The 23,472-nt window shown below is 43.1% G+C and overlaps 3 protein-coding genes across 5 annotated transcripts; 1 reads left to right on the top strand and 2 right to left on the bottom strand.

Annotated features, from left to right (window-relative positions):
- Positions 1 to 1,428: 1,428 nt before the first annotated feature.
- Positions 1,429 to 12,203, bottom strand: LOC139646339 (PH and SEC7 domain-containing protein 4-like). 3 transcript variants are annotated; one of them, XM_071522351.1, is made up of 17 exons: positions 12,065 to 12,203; positions 11,635 to 11,739; positions 9,014 to 9,708; positions 8,605 to 8,686; positions 7,987 to 8,338; positions 6,837 to 7,820; positions 6,408 to 6,488; positions 6,186 to 6,298; positions 5,995 to 6,053; positions 5,773 to 5,862; positions 5,618 to 5,661; positions 5,296 to 5,459; positions 4,232 to 4,302; positions 3,936 to 4,081; positions 3,676 to 3,820; positions 2,901 to 3,047; positions 1,429 to 2,765 (listed from the first exon to the last, which is right to left on the bottom strand). In XM_071522351.1, the coding sequence occupies exons 3-17, from the start codon at positions 9,503 to 9,505 to the stop codon at positions 2,478 to 2,480; spliced, it is 3,258 nt and encodes a 1,085-aa protein (XP_071378452.1). In that variant the 5' UTR covers positions 9,506 to 9,708; positions 11,635 to 11,739; positions 12,065 to 12,203; the 3' UTR covers positions 1,429 to 2,477. The 3 variants fall into 3 exon arrangements, with proteins under 3 accessions (XP_071378452.1, XP_071378451.1, XP_071378453.1); XM_071522350.1 differs by lacking the exons at positions 11,635 to 11,739; positions 12,065 to 12,203 and adding an exon at positions 10,274 to 10,399; XM_071522352.1 differs by lacking the exons at positions 11,635 to 11,739; positions 12,065 to 12,203 and adding an exon at positions 10,350 to 10,370.
- Positions 12,204 to 13,983: 1,780 nt separating this feature from the next.
- On the top strand, positions 13,984 to 17,912 carry LOC139646332 (zinc finger protein ZFP2). The gene is made up of 2 exons (XM_071522343.1): positions 13,984 to 14,242; positions 15,212 to 17,912. Exons 1-2 carry the CDS (start codon positions 14,044 to 14,046, stop codon positions 16,900 to 16,902), a joined length of 1,890 nt encoding a protein of 629 aa, XP_071378444.1. The 5' UTR covers positions 13,984 to 14,043; the 3' UTR covers positions 16,903 to 17,912.
- Positions 17,913 to 18,344: 432 nt separating this feature from the next.
- On the bottom strand, positions 18,345 to 19,232 carry hcar2 (hydroxycarboxylic acid receptor 2-). The gene has a single exon (XM_071522344.1). The coding sequence runs from the start codon at positions 19,230 to 19,232 to the stop codon at positions 18,363 to 18,365; it is 870 nt and encodes a 289-aa protein (XP_071378445.1). The 3' UTR covers positions 18,345 to 18,362.
- Between the last annotated feature and the right edge of the window lie 4,240 nt (positions 19,233 to 23,472).

The raw sequence follows: 23,472 nt of genomic DNA, 5'->3' as shown, positions 1-23,472 counted from the left end.
GGTGCTGTAACGCCCCGAGGCGCCTGTCACTCATGTGGCCCATCAGTCAGCCCCATCTACAGGATCTGACTTTATCTTAATGAGCTGCTGTTTTTCCGCCGAATGAATGGAGACTGCTTCCATTCAAAGTACAAGAAAATAAGCATCATCACATCCCATCAGCCCGGGAGTTTTTCCCGATGTGGACCCAAGTCTTAGAGAATCTATAAGCCAGAGAGGGAACTGCAGGTCTTAAGAAATCTCCTCTTGTCCACTGCCTTGATCCCACGCAGACACACAGCCACCCAGACGGGATGGTGTGACCCCGTCTGTATTGTCTGTGCCCTTCATTGCGTTTCCTATTGTCACATCAGATTCCTGCGTGTAATGCCGGACAGGGACATTAAGGAGGAATGTGTGTGTTTCTGAGGGTGTGTGTGTGTGTGTGTGCGCGCATGCGTGTGTGTGTTTGGGGGGGGGGGTCGCTTAATTCCACACATCCTGCTCTTATTGTCAACCACCCCATGCCGACCGCTGCTCAACATGTCAGGCTGAAAGAGAACAAAATGGGGCCCGTGCCACTGGGAGAGATCACACACACACACACGCACACACACACACACACACACACACACACACACACACACACACACAGTCCTCCTGGTCTGGTCCACCTAAAGCACTGAGGCTTATCATTTTACAGCCGCCGTAACATACGTAATGAAGATTCAACATTATTCGGTTTTGTAATTGAAGTGGCAGTTTATCTATAATATATGAAGAGATTCATTCTAAAATTCAGACATGCAGTATTTGGAAAAAGCACCAACAAACTGATACTTTTTAAAGGAGAGTAGCGTGTGGTTAACAAAATGATGAAACACTGTTACAGACTGGATCTTCTAGGGGAGATGGGATGTTGGACGACGGTGTTGTGATCAGTATTGTACACTCACTTTCTTCTTGAGCTCACAGGAGGCGTTTCATGGCTCTGTGTGCAACACTGAGGATTTCACAGCAAAGAAAATGATTTTGGGAGGAGAAACTAAAATATCTGATAACGTTTAGATTTTGATTAACACTTACAGTAAATTCCTGTGGGTTTAAATTCCTTCAAACTTAAACATGCTAAAACAGTTAGCTATGTAATGGCTGCTAGGGATGATGATAGTAGTAACACTTTCCTCAGAGTGTGTTCAACACAGTCAACTATTATTCTCACACACACACACACACACACACACACACACACACACAAACAGTGTTTTACTATGTTGAGATGTTAACAGAAGAGATTTTAGATTTGTGCTGAAAATGTAAGTTTAGGTTTAAGTTAGAAAATGTGATATTTAGGCCTATGTTTATAAAACTGATTTAGAGCAGAAATATAACAAATATTACACAAGGTCCATTTTAAGTTTAAAGTTCAAGAAAAAAAACAACTAGCACTTTCATTTATTTTCTTGAAAATTGCAGTTTATTTAAACATTCTTCCATTAAAATTCTTGTACAAATTTCACAGCTTGGGCAAATTTTCTTTACATCCACTGCCGGTTACTGTGACACATCTCACCCCAGGAACGGCGTAGGCTGTAACAGTTTAACTCTTTATATTTGACATATTTGTCACTTCAAAAAGTCTAAAGGACTATTATTTGACAAATAGGGGTAGCTTGCATCAAGGTTTGAGAGATCTAGTATAAACAACCGCTGAGTTATAGATGCTGAAACAAAAAGTGTTACAACCATCCCCAGTCTTCCTATATTGAATAATGAACCTAGACAATATATTTTTTCCAAAACAGATATATAGCATTTTGAAAATGAACCCTTCATATGTAAAATATAGCTGTAACAGTGACATCAACATCACAGATGCTCACATAAATCAAATCATTTTATACACTATTCATAAAAGAACAAAAGTGCAATTAAGATTATTTAAAATACACCAGTTTAACAGCAAATGTCTGATAGTGCATCTTGTACCATACGTTCACTCAGAGTTGTCCTGTACTACAGCACCCTCTTGTGGTTGAAATTTGACAAGGCGTATTTTTGCCCAAAGGCCAACACAAGCAAATAAAAGCAAAACTATTCCTAGTACTACTGCAGAGCCAAGTTATCAAAACAAAGCAAGACAATTTAGGTCCAGATATTTTGAGTCACTCAACACAGAATATGAATCAGTTTCTGACTTATCCTGAGAGAGTTAAGGTTCGGGATTCCTTGAGGTTCTTTTTTGTAAAAGTGCAAATGACGAAAATGCAGAAAAGCTGTCTCTAAAAGAAATAACAACAGCAAACTTGCCGAGGCAGATTTAAAATGTGAAGTTGGTGTTTCTCCCTCCCCTCAATGAATACCCTAATTATTTCAGTTCGTATTCATCAAAGCTGTAAAAACTAAAACGACTGAAGACTGCAGTTCCCACAGTGCACAGCAGAAACGTGCCGACCTCTATTTCCCGCAAACTGGTCATATTATCACTAAATCACCTTTCAGATTTCTTTATTCCATCGAGGGATGATGGTCCTGCGATAAGTCCGTCTTTCTGAGATGTTGCGTTTGACTTTGATCACAGTTGGAGGAGCCATCTCCAGCTCCAGAGAAGGGCTGGAGTGGGACTTCTGCAGCCCCCCTCCCTCCTCTTCCATCTCGTCCACAGAGTCTGTATGCATGGCTTTGTCAAACAGATTCAGTTCAGCGGCGCCCAACACGGTGTCATCTGTCTTGTTTAAACTCTTCCAGGCCTCCAGCACCCGGATGTAGACCTCATAGCGACATGTCTGTGGGGTTTGGACAGGAGAAACACAACTTATGAACAACTTAGACTAGTTAGATCGCCCCTTCAACACCTCTCTCTCGCCTACACACACACACACACACACACACATACACTCTAAGCCATGACACCTCGCTACCTCGTGCTGCAGGTACTCTGCTCTGACCCGGTGCTCCTCCAGCTCCTTGGCCTTGGCCCGTCGGCCCTCTGGCAGACTCTCATGCAGGTAGGCCAGGTCCGCCTGGAAGGACTCCAGCATGCCTGCATGGGACTGCAGCTGACGCTCCTGGACAGAGAGAAGCATATACGGACACATAGGACTCAATGGATGTATTGATGATAAATATTTTTGTTTACAGTACAGACAAGTATCCTGACAAATGTGTCTTAGCTGCTATTAAGTATCAGCACTTTACTTTAAGATTTGTTTTCAGGTTTTGTACGCAAAAGGGGAAACAGGAGAGAGGGGGGATGTCAAAAAGGCATGAGCTACATTCAAACTTATAACACTGCTACATGGCATGAACAGAGGTTCATGCCATGTACCAACAAGTGACCAGAATGCCAATAATATTTCATCTTTGGAACAGAAAATGTAGCAATAAAATAGTAGCTATATATAAATGAAATAAGTCCAACAGAAAGTTTGTGGTGTACTGTATGACTTGGTTTGATAAAATCCCCTGGGAATGGATGTGGTTCCAGCTAGTGAAATTTTCAACTGATGGTAATGTATTGAAGCACTGGGCCAAAACATCCAAAATATGAAAAATACATTCACTCATAGTCTAAACTGGCTTACACTATCAAATCATCAGGTTTGTAATGAGCTAGACAAATTCTAAATATGACTAAATAAAGAAAAATTGTAATTGCAATCAGTGCAACCGAGAAAGAAGTATAGGAGTGTGTACCAGTGTGTGTGCAGACTGCGAGGCGGGGAGAATGGGTCTGAAGAACCTCCTCTGGGAGCCGACAGCAGCCGGGAAGGGAGGCGAGGAGTGAAGAGCCGAAACCAGGTTGATACGGTCGATCCATGAACACATCTCTAGTTTGGACCTGAGGGGAGAGCAAACAGAGCTCTGAACAACTTGTATATATCTTGTATATATCTTTTTTTTTTACTTGTTGGGACTCCACAGCACACACACATTCCAGCTGAGGTGAGACTTACGATGCCTGAAAGAGGAAGACTCTCCAGTCGGCAGTCTGCAAACGGAAGACATGTGGTTTTTTGGTGTAGTCGGCCGCCTCCTCAGCCAGGGAGTGGTGCACGCTCACCACCTCCTCTGTGCTCTGACACTCCTTCCTATAGTCATCCTGACACACACACACACACACAGAAGAGGGAGAAGTGTTGAAATGTATCTATTTGGAAGGCATACAAATAGGTATTTATATAAAAGGGAGAAAGATTAAGAAAAATGATGTTGAATAATGTTGAGAATACTAAAAAAAAAAGTTACTGACCTTCTGTAAGTAGAGCACCATTCCCCGCAGTACTCCATAGAAAGTCTTCCAGCTCCTCTTCCCCCAAGGAGCTGCCGCACAGGTACATTAAGCAGGTATATGAAGGTTAGAGAATAACAGCAGTGACATGAAAGTCCTCCAAGATAAAGGCTACTTAGTCCTGATACAACCAAAAATCATTACTATTCAAGCAATATATGATTAAAATGCCGGATCCACTCATTGTTGTATTCAATGGGAGGTGAAGCTGCCTCCTCTATTGACAATATATCCATAAAGAATCTCAATCATTTATTGAAGTTGAAAAGTTTATGCAATTTCCATTTCATCACTATTATCTAATTAACTGATAGGGACAGGATAACTAGTGCAATAATAATATAAAAAAGTGTATAGTTCTTATGAGAGTGAATATTATCAACCATGTTACCTAACAAACACTTTACAGGAGAATGTGTGCTCATATTCAATATAACAGCTAACAGTCTCGGTCCAAAATCTCTATCAACTACAGTAAACGTATGCTTGTGTCAACCCTCTCTGAAACCCTGTCATCCCTTTCCTTTACACAAAACAATATATTCAAACCATTAAATGGTGGAATATCTCGATACCTGATTACCTGCCCCACCTGTCTTGTATTCTTATTTTGCCAAACTGTGGTCAACTGGGGAGTCAATATTGGACATGACAGCAGGGATTCTCTGTAAATGGCCAAATGTTTATGAAATATCTTCCACAAGAAAATTAAGTTAATGACTTTTCCCTTTTAAGATGAATCTTTGGGTAAAATCACAATGTTGTTGAGGCTATAGGATATAATGAAGATATAATTCTCTCCTCTAGCCATTACTAACTGCCTACTGCTAAAATGAATATCTTGCATGATAGGAAATGTAATAAAGGTAAACATCAGACATCAGGAAAACCCAATCCACCAATAGCTTCAAAAGCAAGTAAAAAACAAAACCGGACAGGTCATCCATCCATCTCATTTATTTAATATAATACACTCTCATGATCTATGAAGAAAACAAACATCACACAGTATGTGTCTCACTCACTGCGTTTGCCGTCAATGTCAGCATGGACCTTGCGCTGGAGGAACCCCTGCTTGACAACGACAGCCTTCCTGTCGTGGGGAACGTCCTGGAAGGGGTTGCTCTTGGAGCGCAGAGATGCATCCTCTTTACCATTTTCCTCCGGCATCATCAGCTCCTTCTCGTCACTTCAAGCATGCAAAGGCAAATAAAGAGGACGGCGTATGTGAGAGATATGATCAAGGAAGTATTCTTGAGGCAGAACAGATGACAAATAAAGTGTCATTTCAAGGGACTACCCCAATAGGGAAAGTGAGTTTACTGGCAGTTAGATCGGTCAACTTACACAGCCCACTCCAGCGGCTCAGTCTTAATGGAGGTGTAGAAACTCTGAAAGGCAGACAGAGAGGGAAAGGTTAAATGATTTACACCAACATAGGTTCGACTTTGCTCAAACTACCAAAGGTTTTTTTCTGGAATGATAATCAATAAAAACATTACTTTCAAGAGATCCTTGCTGAAGTTCTCTCCTTCATTCATCCCATCCAGGTTGGACACAAAGTTGGAGGTCGACATGGCTTTTCCCACATTCTGTGAACCCACACAGTATATTTGATTGACATAATGTTACACGGAGCTCACAGCACTACTTCAAATTTCCACAACACAGCTTAAATGCCAAACTTTTTGCCCTTTGTAAGTGATAAATGTTTCAACGCCCACCTGTCCATGCAAATCCGTGTTGAGAAGCATCAAAGCGCATGTAAGAGTCAGCACTGCCCCTGAGGATATATACACAAAGTGGGAAAATGACACACATGCAGCTGTCACCTTTGACTGCTCACCGCTACATCTCTGAACAGGAGTCAGTATCAAGTTAACACTACGAATGCGGCTGAGCGACCAAGGCTCACCTGCGGAGGAGAAGGAGTCGGGGTTGCACTGATGGAAGCGGCAGGAGAATTGCTGCAGCACCCGCTCTCTCTCCTGCGTCTCTCCTATCAGTACCACCACTTTCAGGAAAGACCTGAATTCGGGCAAAAACAGAAGGAAACAAAAAGATGAACAGAAGTTTCATCACACAAGAGATGACGATGCACACAATCAATCGGTCACTCCGCCTCCACAATCCTCACCTCACAGCCTGATCCAGAGTCTGTCCAGTGAAGTCAAAGAACTTGAGGTATTCCTCTCCCACTGCACGACTGAAGTCATTACTATATAGATAAAAAAAATCCATTCGTTATCAATATTATCATGACTATCTTTCTCAGTAATTACATCTAAGAGTTTAAGGAACTGCACACTGAATGGTATAGTATACATTTGTACATACTGTACATTTTTTAACTGTACACATGCTGTTTTTCAGCAGTGCCATGCCTCACATTCACACAGTTACACACAATCGCACCTGGGAGCTGCCAACAGTAGAAGACAGTGATTGTCTTCTACTGAGCAGCTGCACTGGAGCAGTTTTGGGGTCTGGTGCCCACCATCACCGTCCAAATATAAAGATGAAGGAAGATAAAAAAAGATGTGGCTCATGTAAAATATGTCCTTACTCTTTGTCTATGTGTTTGACCACATCTATGGGTTGGATCCCATCCAACTTATGGAGCCTTTCAGCCAAGCGACAGGCCATCTCTCTGTCCACCCCACCTCCGTTCATATGAATCTCCGTTGTCTCAGCGGGCTGTTCTCCATTGGCCACCACAGTCTGTAAAGATCCATCCTCTGCACGCTCTACCTGTTCGGTCTGATGTGAGCTGTCGGCCTGCTTCTCCACCTGAGTTACCCCAGCCTCTGCTGTCGGCTGTAGGACGTCGGTCCCAGGAGACAGCTGCTCTGTTATCTCTGACTGATCTGTCTGACCGGGTTCCACAGGCTGACAAGAGCACGGTGATGGTGTTGGAGACAGGCTGGTCATTTGCAATGAATGCTCATTCTGCTCTGCTGGCTCCATCTGCTGCGGCTGCTCTGCCACTCCAGTTTGTTCTGCCTCAACACATACTATTTGCTCCGACTGCGTACACTGCGCTGGCCGCTCTGCCTTTTCTGGCTGTGTTGACCGTTCTGTCAGCTCAATGTGTGGTGATTGGTCCAGATGTTGTGGCTGTCCTGACCGGTCGGGATCCTCAAAGTGTTCCATCTCTTCCTGGAGTGAATGTTGGGTCTGCTCTGATTTTTCAGTCTCGTCTAGCTGCTTTGACTCAGACTGTTGCAGCTGCATTGACGGTTGTTTTGTCTGCTCTTGTTTGTTTTCAGAGTTTTCTGTCCCCTCTGCATTCTCTTCTTCCTGTATCAGAGGCTCTTCGTTGTCTTCTGGCTGTTTAGGGACCTCTGACTGTTCAGGCTGCGCCGTCTCATCGGCATCTTCACATATTGTTGGCTCTTCAGTCTGACTTGTTGGCTCTGTGGGGAGCTGTTCTAGTAATTCTGAGTGACACCTTTCCTGCATCTGCTCTGACTGCTGTAAATTAATCAGCTGATCTGGCTTTACTGTTGGTCCAGTGGGGTCGATTTGAAGTGGCTCGCCAACAAGCTCCCTAAAAAGTACAGATGAAATACGCAATGTAGTTCATATGACAAAATACACATGAATAACATGGCATAATTAACATGATGCAATAATTTATAGTTACAGCAGTGCTTACTTCCTTCTAGCTGTAAGTCAATTGTTCCCATTTTTTGAGTGACATCCATAATACTCACATATCACTTGGACAACTGATTTCAATGGTTTTTGCCTCTTCGCACTCTTCATTACAGGACACATCTGTCCCAGTCGGCTCCTCATCTGCCTCGCCTCCTTCCTCATCCTCCTCTTCCATCTCAACACCATTCATTGACAGAGAGCTAGGCTCGTTCTCCGAGTCTGTCTGTCCAGTCAGCAGAACGCCTGGCTCCTCCTGTTCCTCTTCCAATCTTAAGTCTACAGCGCTCTCCCCGTCCGCCCCATCTTCTTGAATCTCCTCAGGACAACAGAGTGACTCCACGGCTTCAACTGCATCTTCCGTCACTGCCTGTCCCTTCTCTTCCTCTGAATCTTCCCCCAGTGGGATTTCTGCAAGATAGTTTGGAAACAAGTGAACCTTATAGTCTTGAACTTTAACTCGCTCAAATTAAGGAAATGTGAGTCAATAAGATGTTGGAGCTAAGCAACCATAAGTATACATCTTGCGACAGTCCACTAGAGTTAAACCGCCTACAGAATGTGGATGAATGTGCAGAAATAAACTAAGCTGCAGTGGGCGGCTGATGGACAAACACTTGTCCTTTGCACACCTAATTCTGAAGTATTTGTCTATGGTTTCTATGTGTAACACTCACCGTTACTGCCTTCTAACGCCGCTTGTGCTGGATCATCCTTTTCCTGTGCTGTCTGTTCTTCCACATCTGCAGAGTCACATGGCTGGAGATTGCAACACAGGCCACCAGTCAGGAACATATGTTGTGTGAGCAAACTTGTGATTGCCAGTGGGTTCATCAGTTCACAGCCGCACTCTTAAGTCTCATATGACCATTATTATGTCTGCTATGTCCCTCCCACCTCTGCAATCTACTACAAAAACCTAAACACATGCAGCTATAGAGATAAACATAGAGGCGGCGAGGCCAAATTTAAGGCTATACTCACCGGAGAAAGGGTTAGTAATACAGGATCTCACACACAGTCACATCCTGGCTAGACAGCGTTGAGAACATCATACCTTCGTTCTGTGTCTCTTCACATACGTACCTCAGAGACGTTTCCCCTCCACTCTACATTCGGGATCGGAGGCATCTGTGAATCAAGCCCATCTTGTTTCTCCGTGTCCTCCTGTAAGAAAAGCTCAGCGTCTATGTGACTGGCGTCTAGACTAGTCACTCCACCAGAGTCCAGCTCATTGGCCAAGCTGCTGTCAGTCATGGGCGAAGGCGTCTCTGAGGAGGGATCAGGCACGTCCCACTGCACTGTGGCACAGGAAAGGGGAGCAGCAGTGCAGGTCACCGGCCATACTATTTGCTCCCACAGGTTTTCTGCCTCCTCCGCAGTCAGTAGTCCTTTTGGGGGAGGACTGAGCTGTTCTGTCCTGTGTGTCTCGTTCCTCTGCGCCTCTGTCTCCTCCCACGCAATGTCCTCCTGCTGTCCATTGAGATGCTGGTGGTCTGCAGAGGACCATGAGTCTCGCTGAGGTTGCTGATGATCTCTAATATCTGGTAGAGAGAAGCACAAGCTTTCCTCCGCCATTAGCTTCTCCTTCAGTCCGTCCTGTGGTCAGGATGCTAGGGGGTTCGGTGGAAGGCGCTGTAGCTGTAAATGTTGTGTAACTATGAAGTGTCCTCTACTGTACGAACGCTAACCATCTTGTAATGAGGTCACACAACTGCTGTCATGGGGCAGCCCTGAAGTGTGTCACGACCTCCGGTGCGGCCCAACCTATAAACAAAGGTCTGTGAGGAGAGAAAACATTCATTTTAAAAAAAAGAATTAAAAAAAGAAAGAGTAACAGTGCTATTTATATAGCAATAAAATTATTTCACCATGCCTCCACCCTAAAGCAACCAGAAAAATTCTTCCCTCCACTTCCAGGGTCTGACACATGTGTTTGTAAAGGATTAGGCTAATGCCAAGTAAAACTAAACAAACAATATTGTTTTACTGGACTGGTTCTTCGTGAACAGCTTCCAAAGTTACATCAATGCCTCATATAAAAAGAAACATATTTGAGGAACCTAATGGAGGGGCATCCGATTAGCATGATACCATGATACACAAAAAACTCTAACTATATAATATCTAATAACTCTACTATATTTGGTAGAAGAGTAAAAATTTTGATTCAGATTTGGACTATCAACACAATAGCTATGTATTTATGATCTGTGACAAAGAGTAAATTCAAAAACCACTGAGGAGAACATCAAACAGTCAAGTAACACATACCTATCCAAGCTAAAACTGAGATAAATACAGTCTTAACTGTCCTGGCATAAGAAATATCCTACGCACACTCACCGCTTGTATATCAACATAATCCGACTAAGATTCTTTGGGAGGAATACCTGTCTTTTTTTTTTTAGCTCCAACTCACTTGTCAAATCTTTTGGCGTGGCATTGCGGATGTGCAGTGCAATGACTTATACCAAAATGTTTCAAAAGCACATTTGTACTTCCTGACCACAGAAACAGAAAATCAGCCGAGCAAGTGAGCATGAGAGAGTGAGAGAGAGAGAGAGAGAGAGAGAGAGAGAGTGAGAGAGCGACAGTGTGTGTGTGTGTGTGTGTGTGAGAGAGAGAGAGAGTGAGAGAGAGAAAGAGACAGGGAGGAGGTGTACGGTAAAGATTAAGAGAACAGAGAGGCAGAGGGTGGGGTTTGGGGGTGTTTTCGGTGACCAGTTTAACTGTCTGTGTTTATCATAACATCATACTGTACTGCAAGTTATTATGGGTAATGCATTGGACAAAAATGGCATTTATTTAAGTCGTCAACCAAAACATCAAAAGCGTCTCTCAGCAATACAAAGGCAACATCAACCAAACTGTCATCCATATTTGATTCCTTGACTTGGCTCTCAAAGCTCTACACTGTGTATTGTTAAACACAGTTTAAATGATTTCACACTTTCCACATTTCTCTCTTATTCTCTTCCGTTTTCTGCCTACTTTAAGATCTCGCCCTAGTCTATCCATCTCTTTCTCTCTCTCTTTTTCTCTCTCTTCTATCGCTGTCTCTATCTTCATTATTCTGTTCACGTCATGTAACCAACATCCGGGACAGGTCTTGACCACATTTCCTGTGTGGGTGCTCACTTCTCAGTTCCTGTCAGGGTGCAACAAGAGCTACATGTAAGGCCAATGAAGAGACTCATAGATCAACAAAGGGCATCGCCTGCAAACTAATCCTACTGCAAACTAATCCTGCTGCCGAGCCGCGCTTACAAAGTGGAGTGATTGAGATTGAGAACACAGAACTAAATCGATGCATTAACTTTAAAAATAGTGTAGCCTCAATTGAATGTTTCTGAATGATAAACTGTCAGTTTAATAATAAACTGAACTTTCTGTTTCAGTAAGGAACTGGGTGTAATTTTGTCCATTCCAAGTTTATATTTTCAGTTTCAACGGTATTGATAGGAATCTCTCAATGCTCTTTGAAAGTGAGGAATTCACTGTTTGACATAATAACACCGACGATCTTCTGTGTTTGATGTGATCTTTGGCAGTGTTGTTGATGATAAAAACTTTAGAAAAGATGTTCAGATATGACTGCAGATATTTATACAACTTTTAACAGCACTTTTTCAACGTCATCAAAGAGAGAATGAGAATAAATGAAGTCAGCTGATACATGGGTGTGAGACAATTATAATACCTACAATTTAAACGCCTTGTGAAAATATGCCGCAGACTACCCTCTCAGTGGAGAATGGCTCTAGAAGTCACATGTGGGGCATGGGAACATCACACAGCACATCACAGGCCTGGAGAGACGGGTGACAAAATATTACACAGATCCCTCAGTGTCAGGCCAGGCAGCAGGATGACACAAACAAACACAAAACAACGAGAGAATACGAAATAAAGAGACAGCCTGACAATACGAGGGATGATGAAAGATGAAATACGCATGACTAACTTATGAGTGTATTTGTTTTTATAAGTTATGAAATTTGCCTGAAAAGAGAAGATAAACACTGCCTAGTATCATTACCATGGGTAGAGAACTAAACATTACTACTATCAAACCTCAAACAACAGTGTAATATTCATAAGGAGTAAATCTTTAGACTTTGAAGCAAGACTTACCCCCTCTAGGCTCTTAAAGGCAACATCATATGATCAGTCGGCTTGTGAGGCTTTAAGTCAAGCCTTGTGGGAGGGAAAAGCACAACAGTCTGCTATGCAAGGGTTGTAGCGCTGTCAATGAGCGTAGCCCTCACAGAGACGTTCACACGCGCACACACACACACACACATGCACAAACACACACACACACACACACACACACACAGACACACTGTTATCCCTCAGCTGATTGTCTCTGTGGCTGCTGCACTCACAATAAACACGTCTCACAGCCACGCTCTTTGAGTCAGTAAGCCTTTTAGCCTGTGGTGTCACACAAGTTGCATGCAAGTCACAAGTCACAAGCGCTAGTCGGGACCCGGCCCTCCTCCTTTGTGCCCCCTGTCCATTTTGGATAGATCACGCTCAGACTTCCGCCTCCTCCTTCTGTTCTGCTCCCCCTCTAAACGGATATGCCTGGAGAAGCCAGAGGAAACTTAAGAGGAGGGATAGAAGGAGAAAGCTGCAAGTGGCAACAAAGAGGAAGAAAAGGCACATTGTGATTGGCAGACGACTCCCGAGCTCAGAGACACCTGAGAGGCCCCAGGCCACGCCCCCTGGCCTGAAGGCATGCAGGCACACACACACATACAGGTCAGGCCAGGGGAGTGGCCCAACTTCATTCCTGCAACTGACACCAGGAATGATGTGGTAGAACCAGAAGGCATCCTAATTAAATTTCTACTAGGGCCAGGCCAAGGGCCCATGGGGTGTTTCTCTTTCTGTTAGCCTACTGGCTAGGTCTCTGACATCATGCAGGAAGGCCTGGTTAATACAAATCTGTGTTGCACACAAACATGAAACTGATGTTATTTCAAGGCTTGTTTAAAAGTAATAGGTTACATTCTTATGTTTGTAAACTTGCTTTTATGCAATGTCTTTTATCCTGTTATCTTTCGATTGTGCTGTTGTTACCCTCTTCTTATTTTTTATCTTATGATTTAATTGTTTTGGATTATTTCATGAGTAAGATATTTCCCTGTACTTGATTGTTAAAGCACTTTTAAATTATGTTTTAAAAAAGTGATAGAAATTATTATTATTAGCATTATTATTATTAGCATTATTGCTGTTGTTGCATGTGTGCTTGTTACTGTTATTAGTAATAGTAGTACTAGTAGTAAAGGTAGTAGTAGTAGCAGCAGTAGAAGTAGTAGTAGTAGAAGTAGCTAGCAGCAGTAGTAGTAGGCTAGTAGTAGTAGTAGTAGTAGTAGTAGTAGTAGTAGTAGTAGTAGTAACAGTAGTAGTAGTAGTAGTAGCAGCAGTGGTAGCAATAGCACTGCAGTAGTAATATTAGCAGTAGTAGTAGTAACGTTAGCAGCGGTCAGGTAGCGGTAGTAGCAGTAGTAGTAACGTTAGTAGTAATAGCAGTAGTACTATGCTAGTAGCAGTAATAGTAGCAGTAGTTGTACCAGTAGTAGCAGTAGAAGTAGGAGTAGTAGTAGCTAGTAGCATTAGTAGTAGTAGTTGTAGTAGTACTAGAAGCTGTAGTAATAGTAGTAGTAGCAGAAGTAATCTAATTGTAGTTGTACCAGTAGTAGCAGTAGAAGTAGCAATAGTAGTAGGCTAGCATTAGTAGTATTAGTAGTAGTGGTAGTAGCCTACTACAGTGCTGTTTTCCTTGTTGTCTTCCTTATTTTCACCAGCATCATTATCACTGTTATTATTTATGTGTGGTGTGTCCGTTAACATGGATTACCTCGACTGTTACCCGTCTGGTGCAGCTATCTACTCCAAACCGGTAGGGGCGGTAGAGATGCTGCCCCGGTCTCGAGGCAGCAAAACAAAACCAGCTTCCCGTCGTCACTTTACTGCGACTGGCTCCGCTTTGTTTGTTCCGCACACGGCAGCAGTACCGCACACACCCACTTTACGAGATAGTTTTATTTGTGTATAAACTGCCCCGTAAGTTATTTCCAGCGACTACCGGTTGGTCAAACATGGCCAAGTCGAAGGATCTGAAAATCTTCTTGGAGTCATCACTGAATGAGATTTTCAAAGCGACCGTGAACGACATACTGGATTCTGTGGACCGGACCTTGTCTGAGTATCAGGGCAAAATACAGAGGATTGAGTCTGAAAACGAAGACCTTAGACGGATACTGTATGCACAGAAGAGCACGGAGTCTGATGTTAGAGGTATGGTGGCCGACAGACGGATTGTTATGCAGGAATACTGTGTTTATTAACCCTGGCTGGGCAGCGTAGCTTCATACTGTCACTGACCTTTTGTTCATGCGCTGTCAGAAAACAGTTATGTTATGAAGCTCTTCCTGCAGTGTGTGTGTGTGTGTGTGTGTGTGTGTGTGTGTGTGTGTGTTAGTCATTCAATTTAATATTTTTACACCCAGGTTATTTTTGGTTTTGAAACACCTTCTAGCTCCCAACCCCAGTGGTGGTTTTCGACCTTTTAATACTGTAGGATCTAGGGTTAGCTTAGACAACAAAAGTTTACTCAGATGGGTTTTCCCTGGGACAAAAGCTGGTGGGTCTCTGGTTTTAAGTGCAAAGCTCTTGGCATCTTTGACATGAAAACGTTTGCAACCCCTTAGTTAGGCTAATGTCTTAAAGGTGCATTAAGTAAGATTTTTACTGTCCCACAGAGCAAAGTGACCACAATTTATCTGCGGTGGGGGTTTGATAGGATTGTTGATCAATACTAATGCTGAGATATTCTAGTTTTCAAAAACTCACTTTCAGCCTCCTTATTCTCAGTCAAAATCAAAATGTCAACAAATGACAAAGCAGCACTATCTTGCATTGTAGCACATCACCTCTTCACTAGATGTTTCTAAGACCTGATCGTGTTATTGAAATGTCTTGGTTGCTGATAGGTCAATAAAAGTCATAGATTATTAATAATTATAATTACTTAATGCCCCTTCAAGCATCCCCAGGTTAAATCTTCACAAGCCTAATGGCCATCTAGGTCACTGAGTCTGTCCAAACTGTTTTATTGCTGTCACAAGATCAATCTATTGTTTCTTCAATTAAGTCTTTCACAGATAATTAAGTATTTTAGCTGAGTTATTATAGTGTAGGATATATATATCAATAAATCACAGTCTGAACTATTTTGTTTATAATTTTGTCATTGCATTTTCACAGACAAAAGTGAACAAGATGCTGCTCAAAAGAAATCGCCTTCAGAATGGACTCCTCCTCCCGTCACCTCGACCCAGAGCTCGTTCAAAATGTCCATCCGCAGCAGTGACAAGAAGAGCTCCAGGAGGAAGCATAAAGACAAGATGAGGGAGAGCAGAGGATCCGCTTCCTTTTTGCTGCAAGCCAGTCACATGGTAGAAGAACCATGTATGAACACATCAGAGGCTAGTGTGTCCAACCAAACCTTGTTATCCATTAAGACAGAACCCGGCCTGGATGACGGCTGTGCTATTGACCTCTCCAAGCCTTCGTCCCTTCTCAACCTAACAGTCAGGCCAATAAAGTCTGAGAGCACAGAGGTCAGTTATGACAGTCATGATGCGTATACAGCTCTGCAGCCGTCTCCCGGCCCGGAGCAGGACTCCAGAGGCAGCGACAGCGAAGTTAGAGTCACCATTGTTTCTGACAGCTACATGGAGGCCAGTGAGGACGAGGACAGGCAGTTCGTCAAACCGGAGGACGAGGAGCCGAATGGGAGGCTGCAGTATGGTGATGAGGACGGCTTCTCTAAGGTGGGGTTCTCCTCTGAGGAGCATTTGCTGAGCTATTACCCCGAGTCAGAGATGGATCCTGCCGGAATGAGCGGAGAGGTTTTCATGCCAGAAGAAGTAAAGCGTGGGGAAAATAATTCAGCTGCTGATCCAGCAGATTTTTTGGAGACCCGTGACAACTTTTTGCGCTGTCCCATGTGTCCCAAGACATTTAGCCGAGCAACCTCACTCAATATCCACATCAAGACCCACAGCGGCGAGAAGGCCCACAGCTGCAGCTACTGTGGCAAGCGCTTCGGACGGGCCGACCTCCTGAAGTCTCACAAGCGGACCCACACAGGGGAAAGGCCCTACAGCTGCAATATCTGCAGCAAGACTTACGCCCATCCCAGTCAGCTCAGGATACACAAACGTGTCCACACTGGAGAGAGGCCCTACTCCTGCCCTTACTGCGGGAAGCGCTTCAATGAGCACAACCAGCTCAAAGTCCACTTACGAACTCACACAGGAGAGAGGCCTTATAGTTGCAAAGAGTGTGGCAAAACTTTCAGCAACGCAGGCAACCTGCGCATACATGAGAGGATCCACACTGGTGAGAAGCCATACTGCTGCGCTCAGTGCGGGAAAAGGTTCAACGGTCTGGGCGACCTCAAAACACATTATAGGATTCACACTGGGGAGAGGCCCTACAGCTGCGAGCTGTGTAAGAAGACCTTCAGCCAGGCCGGACACCTCACCATACACATGCGGATGCACACAGGAGAAAGGCCATACAGCTGTAATGAGTGTGGGAAGAAATTCACAGTGGCCAGCAGCCTAAAGCTTCACCTGAGGACTCACACAGGGGAGAAGGAATACATCTGCTCCTACTGCAGCAAGAGCTTCAGCAGGTCAGGCCACCTGAAGAGACACGAGCTTGTCCACACCAAAGAGAAGGTCTTCCTTTGCAGCCAGTGTGGCAAGACCTACACTGACCAGTCCTCTCTTAAAAAGCACCTAAAGATGCATGCTGCCAAGGAGCAGAAGGCTCATAGTGAGGGAAACGCCAGCGAGGCTCAAGTGCAGGCCAACGCAGCCGAGCCGCTTGATTCTGAGCCGCCTTCTGCCACTGATAAACACGAGAACCAAATTCTAGATGACTAATCTAAAAGCTGAGAATTAATAGTGCTGTATATGATATTTGTGGTACAGTGCAATACACTGTTGTCTAATCTTTGCTGTGATTTAGTAGGTATATAATATTCAGCAATACTGTATGACGAATGATTCTCTTTGATTGGTAAATGGTTATTATTCTCCTTGTAGTCTGCATTCAAACTTCATTCCCTTACTTTGTACAATTCTCAAAATAATGTTACAAGCAAAAGCTGTGATGTTATTGTCAAATTGGAGTTGCATATATTACCAAAGTGTCTGTTTTATGTTTTGGAAGTGCTGTATGGGAAAAAAAAATGCTTGAATGAATTGTTAGTGAGACCGTTTGGCAGGTTGGCTAGTGTTTAGAGAGAATGTCCTGAAACTGGAGGACGCAGGTTCGAGCCCCTGTGTCAACAAGCATCCGCCCTGCTGAAGTGTCCTTGAGCAAGACACTCAGTCCCTGCTAGCTCCAGAGGTGCTGTTCCCTGACCTCTGACCTCCCTGTGAAGGAGGGCAAGAGAAAAGAGATCAAGGAGCTCAATTAAGATTAACATTATTAGTGAAATGAAGGTGCTTCTGTTCACATTTATACACTTTGTAGCCACTGGTTAAAAAATGTGAGCTACGTCATTGATTCTAGATGCAAATCATTAATATTATGCTGTACATAGCTTTAACTATACAGTCAGCAGATCTATTGAACTGACAAGAATGTATTTGTATAGTAATGCTAGAGTGTGGTACAGCGATGTTGGATACAGATTGAACTGCTTTCAATAATAAATCAATAATTGTTTTGCAAGCCATACTGATCTTAAAGAATGTTGAGCTTCTAGAGCCTTTGTCTTAGACTGTGCGTTGTACTACCAGGAAACGTCTTCTACTATGAATTATGTATAACTGACACAAGTAGGAGTATGTTTATGACGATAGGGCTACTGTTTGTCGTGGCAACTGATTAATATACCTACCTAGCAATGTATTTTAAACTGACTATTTGCTACTAGGAATATATCGTGGAGTTTTACTTTTGTGTGCTTCATGTCTAAATTAAAAAGATCAGCAGAAGTTGTTTTTTTAAACGTCTTATTTACTCATCATATTTGCCATTTATACCTGAAAACGGAAGGAAATACTCAACAAAAATTCTTAGTAGTTTATATTTTCACTGAATACACACACAGAGTACATATTGTTTTAAATGTTACACAGTCATGGCTCCCAGAAGAGCTGATACCACACAGTATGCAAATACTGTAAGTGCATGTGCATATTGTATCTTTCTAATAATCAACATCTGTCAACTTCTGATCTAGCAAGAACATAACTCGTTCTTTATTTCACATCAGCAATGCAAATTGATACATTTTACAACACATGAATAATATATGATCACACTTCAGACAGCAAACAAAGAAGCCAACATTTCGCCCTGCTCCATCTGAGTCGTGCCACTCTTGGTCAGCCTAGCGGCAGAGGCCGAAACTCTGCGGTAGCTTCTCCTTGGACAGGTAAAGCACAGGCTGAATGCTGCTGCTGAAGTCCATCAAGCCAAACGCAAGATAGTGAATATAGCAACGAAACACATCATCAGAGAAGTAGTGCTGGAAGGGGAACAGTGCTACAGGTGGGAAGTAGTTGAAGACTATGATGGCCAAGATGATGAGGACCATCTTGAAGGCTCTCTTCTTGACCGGGTGCATCTCGTCTCTGCCCGGGCCGGACTGCCTGAGCGCCCAGAGGATCGCGATGTTGCAGAACAACATGAAGGTGAATGCGGCGAGGATCATGACCGTGAAGGCCAGCTCGAACTTGACAATGTTGCCCACGCACTTGGCGGCGGCATAGGCCAGCGTGACCAGCCACACCACGGTGGCGAGGACGGCCCGGTGGCGGCGGTCCTTGAGCTCGGTGAAGGTGATGGGGTGGAGCACGGCCATGTAGCGGTCCAGGCAGATGCAGGAGAGGAAGAGCGGCGAGGAGTCCTTGATGCCGTAGAAGAAGCGCAGGACGTACCAGGTGCTGCTGGTGGTCAGGTAGACGATGTTGGCCAGCTCCAGCGGAGGGATGAGGCAGAAAAAGACATCTAGTACCGCCAGGTGCAGGATGAAGATATCTGAGGTGGAAGAGTCGCCCTTGTTCTTATGGATGAGCCACAGCACCATGATGTTGGCCGGGATGCCCAGGAACATGTTGATGAACTGCAGGCACAGGTAGCAGATGATGATAGCAGGCATGTCTTTGCAGCCCTCATACACCGTCAGGTCTCCCTGGCTGTTATTGATGGGTCTTTGAGAGATGAGGAGTACGGAGGAGTTGATGTAGGAAACTTCCATGAAGGCGGGAAAGGGGAGGACACCAGCCAGCTGAACGACAGGGATCTGCCGGATAGAGTACATGACATATTCAGCTATTAGAGACACACTGTAGGTAGATAAAACACCAAACTGCTCACATGGAAAGATGCTAGTTGAAGGAAGCAGAATTGTCAGACATCACTGATTTTGTGAAATTTGGTCAACTAAAATTCTCTATGAATCATAAATATCCTCTCAGCTGTTGCAAAACACTGTCCAAAGAGAGGGGGGGAAAAAAAGTCTAAGGCACTCTCTTGGAAAATTTTGGCTAATTCATAGCATAAGAAAAAGATAGAAGATAGAAAGATAGAAAATAGGCAGGCAGGAGTGAGAGTGAGTTGCTATGGTTACAGGGACGCTCTGTGTCTGTCGCTCTTAAACTTTCTCACGATTCCCAATAATACGTTTTTTAGGTTAGTATGCCTATGCAAAATCGTGAATGTAAGCACCTCAATGCTGAAATCTAGTAATATAACATAATTTTACATTTAACATTATACAGGGTTGCTGTTTCTTGACTTAAGCCAAGAGGTTAGATGGTGTAGAAATGCAGGAAATTTGTTTTAAATTACTATTTTTTTCTTTAATGTTTGTCTAATGTGTTTTACTCTACTTGATGCTGCGGTTAACTGATGCTGTGGTCATTCCTAAGCAAGTGTTAACTACATTCAGAGTGACCCAGACAAATGGGCTCAGCAAGACGATTTTGAAGTATTCCAAAAGTAATCCAAAGTATTTAGAATACGTTACTTAACTTTAGTAATCTAATGGAATACGTTACAAATTACATTTTAGGGCATGTATTCAGTAATCTGTAGTAGAATATGTTTTAAAAGTAACCCTCCCAACACTGTGCATATGTAGAATGGCAAATTATTTACTCTAAGTGAAATATCTTACCTTTTATCGGTATTTGGTTTTCTAATGCACCTCTGTCAGACTGGCATTGTAGACACCTATCCCATTTTATTGCCAGGCGCACGTACATAGTGTGAGCCACACAAGGATGTGCCTGTATGCTGAGCGTCACACTACAATAGGGCTCTGAGAATGGTTTGCAAATGTGCCTGTAATATATTTCCACCATGTAAACAAGCTGCACATCCCACTATCTCTGTATCCAAGGGTGATATGTATATGTGCAACCAGAGTCTTGTAGTAGAGATCTGCAATATCTAATAAAGTCAGTGGTACTGGAACATTGCCATTCTGTTTCCCCCGCCCACAATGAAATACAACTCATTGTGCAGAGTAGATATCTGAATATTTATCGAACAACTGTTTCCATTTGAATGGAGAAGTCAGAAGTTACCCTTTTATGCAAAATGACTCGTACCTGTTCAATAGGATAATGCAGCGCCTTCTGTTTCAGTGACTGGTGTCCCTGCTCCCCGCGTAATCCTTGTGACTCCTGTGTACTTCTGTCCCAGTGTGAGCAAATACTGAGCCCTCACCTCAAAATGAGGGATGGAAAACAGCCCTTCAAGATGACCCAACACTTCAGGGATCCCGCTCCATCCAATCACAATGTCGAGACAAGGGTGTGGAACCTGGAAGATCTCCCCCTGGATGCCACGATGCCTTGCTTGGCCCCACTTATAACACAGTACATTCATCGCAGATTTAAACAAAAATAATAATATAATTGCAAAACTGTGAGTGGTTTGGCAAACGGAGGTGTAAAAGTGGAGTTGGAAAAGGCGTTTAACTGTGAAGACAGAGTGGGGAGAGTGAGGAGTCTAATGGGTTTGTCTGGAGGACATGTTGTGGCAAGCCGTTATCCATTCACACCGATTGGCAATGATGCAATAAACCATTGGTGCCTGACGGAAAATCGGTAGTAAACAACTGATGCAACAGTCCAGAAAATCACTTCTGAAATTCAGTGTAACAGTGTGTAATCTGTTACATGAGGCTGACACATTTCGACGTGTCATGCCTGCCGGTGGTGCGTACGTTAACGTGTGCAGAGCAAAGACTACAATCTCTATTGCTCAAACACTATGGGTCACTTAATGCCGTGATTCACAGTTATGCACTTTATAGTATTTCCTGGCTGTCTTTATGCTCAGGTGGATAGGAAGTGTGTGTGTGTGTGTACACTGTGCTGTTTTTTCAAGGGCCACAGCCATGTTTTATTACACAATTAAGAGACTCAGAGAAAAGGCCACTGTGCAGATCAGACCGTTCTACAGATTGTGAGTTAAGACTCTATTCTACATACTGTATTTAATATTATATATACTTATAACAGTAAAGGCCTATTGGGTTTTTACCGTAGTGACACAAGCTATCACAACACAGATTGCATTCCCAAGGGATGTTTTCATCGCTCCTCATTTATTCACTGGTATACTATAAGCGGCAAAGTTTAAATACTAATTGTGGTATTATAGTGGGCTGTTTCGTGTCTGTTTCACTCTATTTGAACAGCTTGGCAGCCATCTGTTGAAACTCGACCAGGGTTTGTTTACCTTTGTGTGACTGTCTCTGAAGCTGTTTATACTGGTGTCAGATTCACAGAAGTCGTGTCTCGCTCATAGAAGGGAAGGTTCTCAGACGTCTGCCAGATTCTGCATCAGGGGCACCAACACACACCACAACTGACACAACACACCGCTGCTTTTGTCATGCAGCTTAATAGGCCTTTTGTTCAGGGACGATTCAAGCTTCTTGAAATGTTAACATTTTTATTGATCTATAATGATGTCTTCCTTAATGGCATACTGCTTTTCCTGCCAGTAAAGAGCTGGAAAGGCACAGTGACAAGAAATGTGATAAAATTGTGTTTTTTAGTAATTTTGTTTTGTTGAATCAGATACTGTACAGATCAGCACTGCACTGCACTATAAGTATAGTGTGGCAATTACAACAGATACAAGGTTGAGATGTGCTTTACTCTTTACTCATGCTTACAGCTCCAATAGTGATGGGTACAAAGGAAATGAAGTGAAGGTTGTTGAAAAGCTGTGCTGAACCTTGCTCCCATCCTCAGCGTCCCATGGCTCAATAAAAAACACTGAAACCGGTTCCAGTACAAGCACATTACTGACCCTCTGAACACTGTCTATCAATGCCGCTGGGGGGGGGGGGGTTAAATCTTGTTCAGCTAGTTTGTTTATATTGATAATTCATGTAACTCTACCATGTTGTAGACTAGGCAGTAAACCTTTATATTGATACTGCTGTTCCTGTGTAGATTTACTGTGTTTGGATGAGCAGCTGGATGCAAAATGCAGTCTGCCTCAACATCATTTGCATCCTCTGCAGACTTTACTGATTAGGGGGAATTGAGCCTTGAAGAGAAGACTGCTGAAGCTGAAGATATAGAATTGCAAATCTCACGCTAAATAATATGATGAAAAACTTGTTACCAGCATGCCACACAGTAAATAATATACAGATACTATACAACTGATGATTTAGGCTAATTTGTAGAATGAAAGTTCATATTCTTAAGTATGACATCTCTGCCTCTCGAGTTTTCAGCTGCACACATTCGTGATTCACTGCACCAATTCTCCAGGCGGGTTTCTATGAGCGCTGCAGGCCAAGTAAGATTATAGTCCTTGTTAAAATATACCAGACCTAATCACATCTGAGGGGGACGAGTAAATCTGCTGGCTGCATTACATCATACCATTCGGTCTATCAGGGGACATTTCCTTAACTTGTGACAGGGAGTCACAGCTGAACTGAGCATGAAGCAGCATTCTGGAAATTCACTGATCTGCTGTGTGGATTCGTTGGTGTTTTTTCTACGGCCCTTTAACAGAAACACATAGGGACAAAAAACAAATGGCAAACACTTGCACACAACCAGTCACCTTGCTCGGTGCTGCCATGCCCAGAATGTGTTTTATCAGTGAAGTTGTACTATTAATAAGCAGGAAAAGAAAACAACTGTGAATGTGCCAGTCGGTCATCTTGTCTTGTTCGACTATAAGTCTTCTTTTGCTTAAACCTGACGTATCATACATCTGCACCACAATTATTCACCTATAAAACATGCCTTTTTTATTGTGTGTGTGTGTGTTTAAATCTTTTTATTGTTATTGTTTTTATTTTTTCTCAAATCATTCATGTTTTTGACAAAACAAGGATGAAGGATTAAATAGTTTATCCACTTTTTAATAGGAAGCTGTCGGTACCACATGGAAGGATGAGGAAAAATTGAGTAAATCATGGAATGTACAAATTGAGAAATGCAGAAAAAATA

The sequence above is a fragment of the Centroberyx affinis genome, unplaced genomic scaffold (assembly GCF_046629955.1).
Source record: "Centroberyx affinis isolate AG114_WGS23_722 - 3 ecotype Tasmania unplaced genomic scaffold, CSIRO-AGI_Caff_v1 ptg000977l_1, whole genome shotgun sequence".
In the NCBI taxonomy this organism is placed as follows: Eukaryota; Metazoa; Chordata; class Actinopteri; order Beryciformes; family Berycidae; genus Centroberyx; species Centroberyx affinis.
This window is presented reverse-complemented; position numbering and strand designations above follow the sequence as displayed.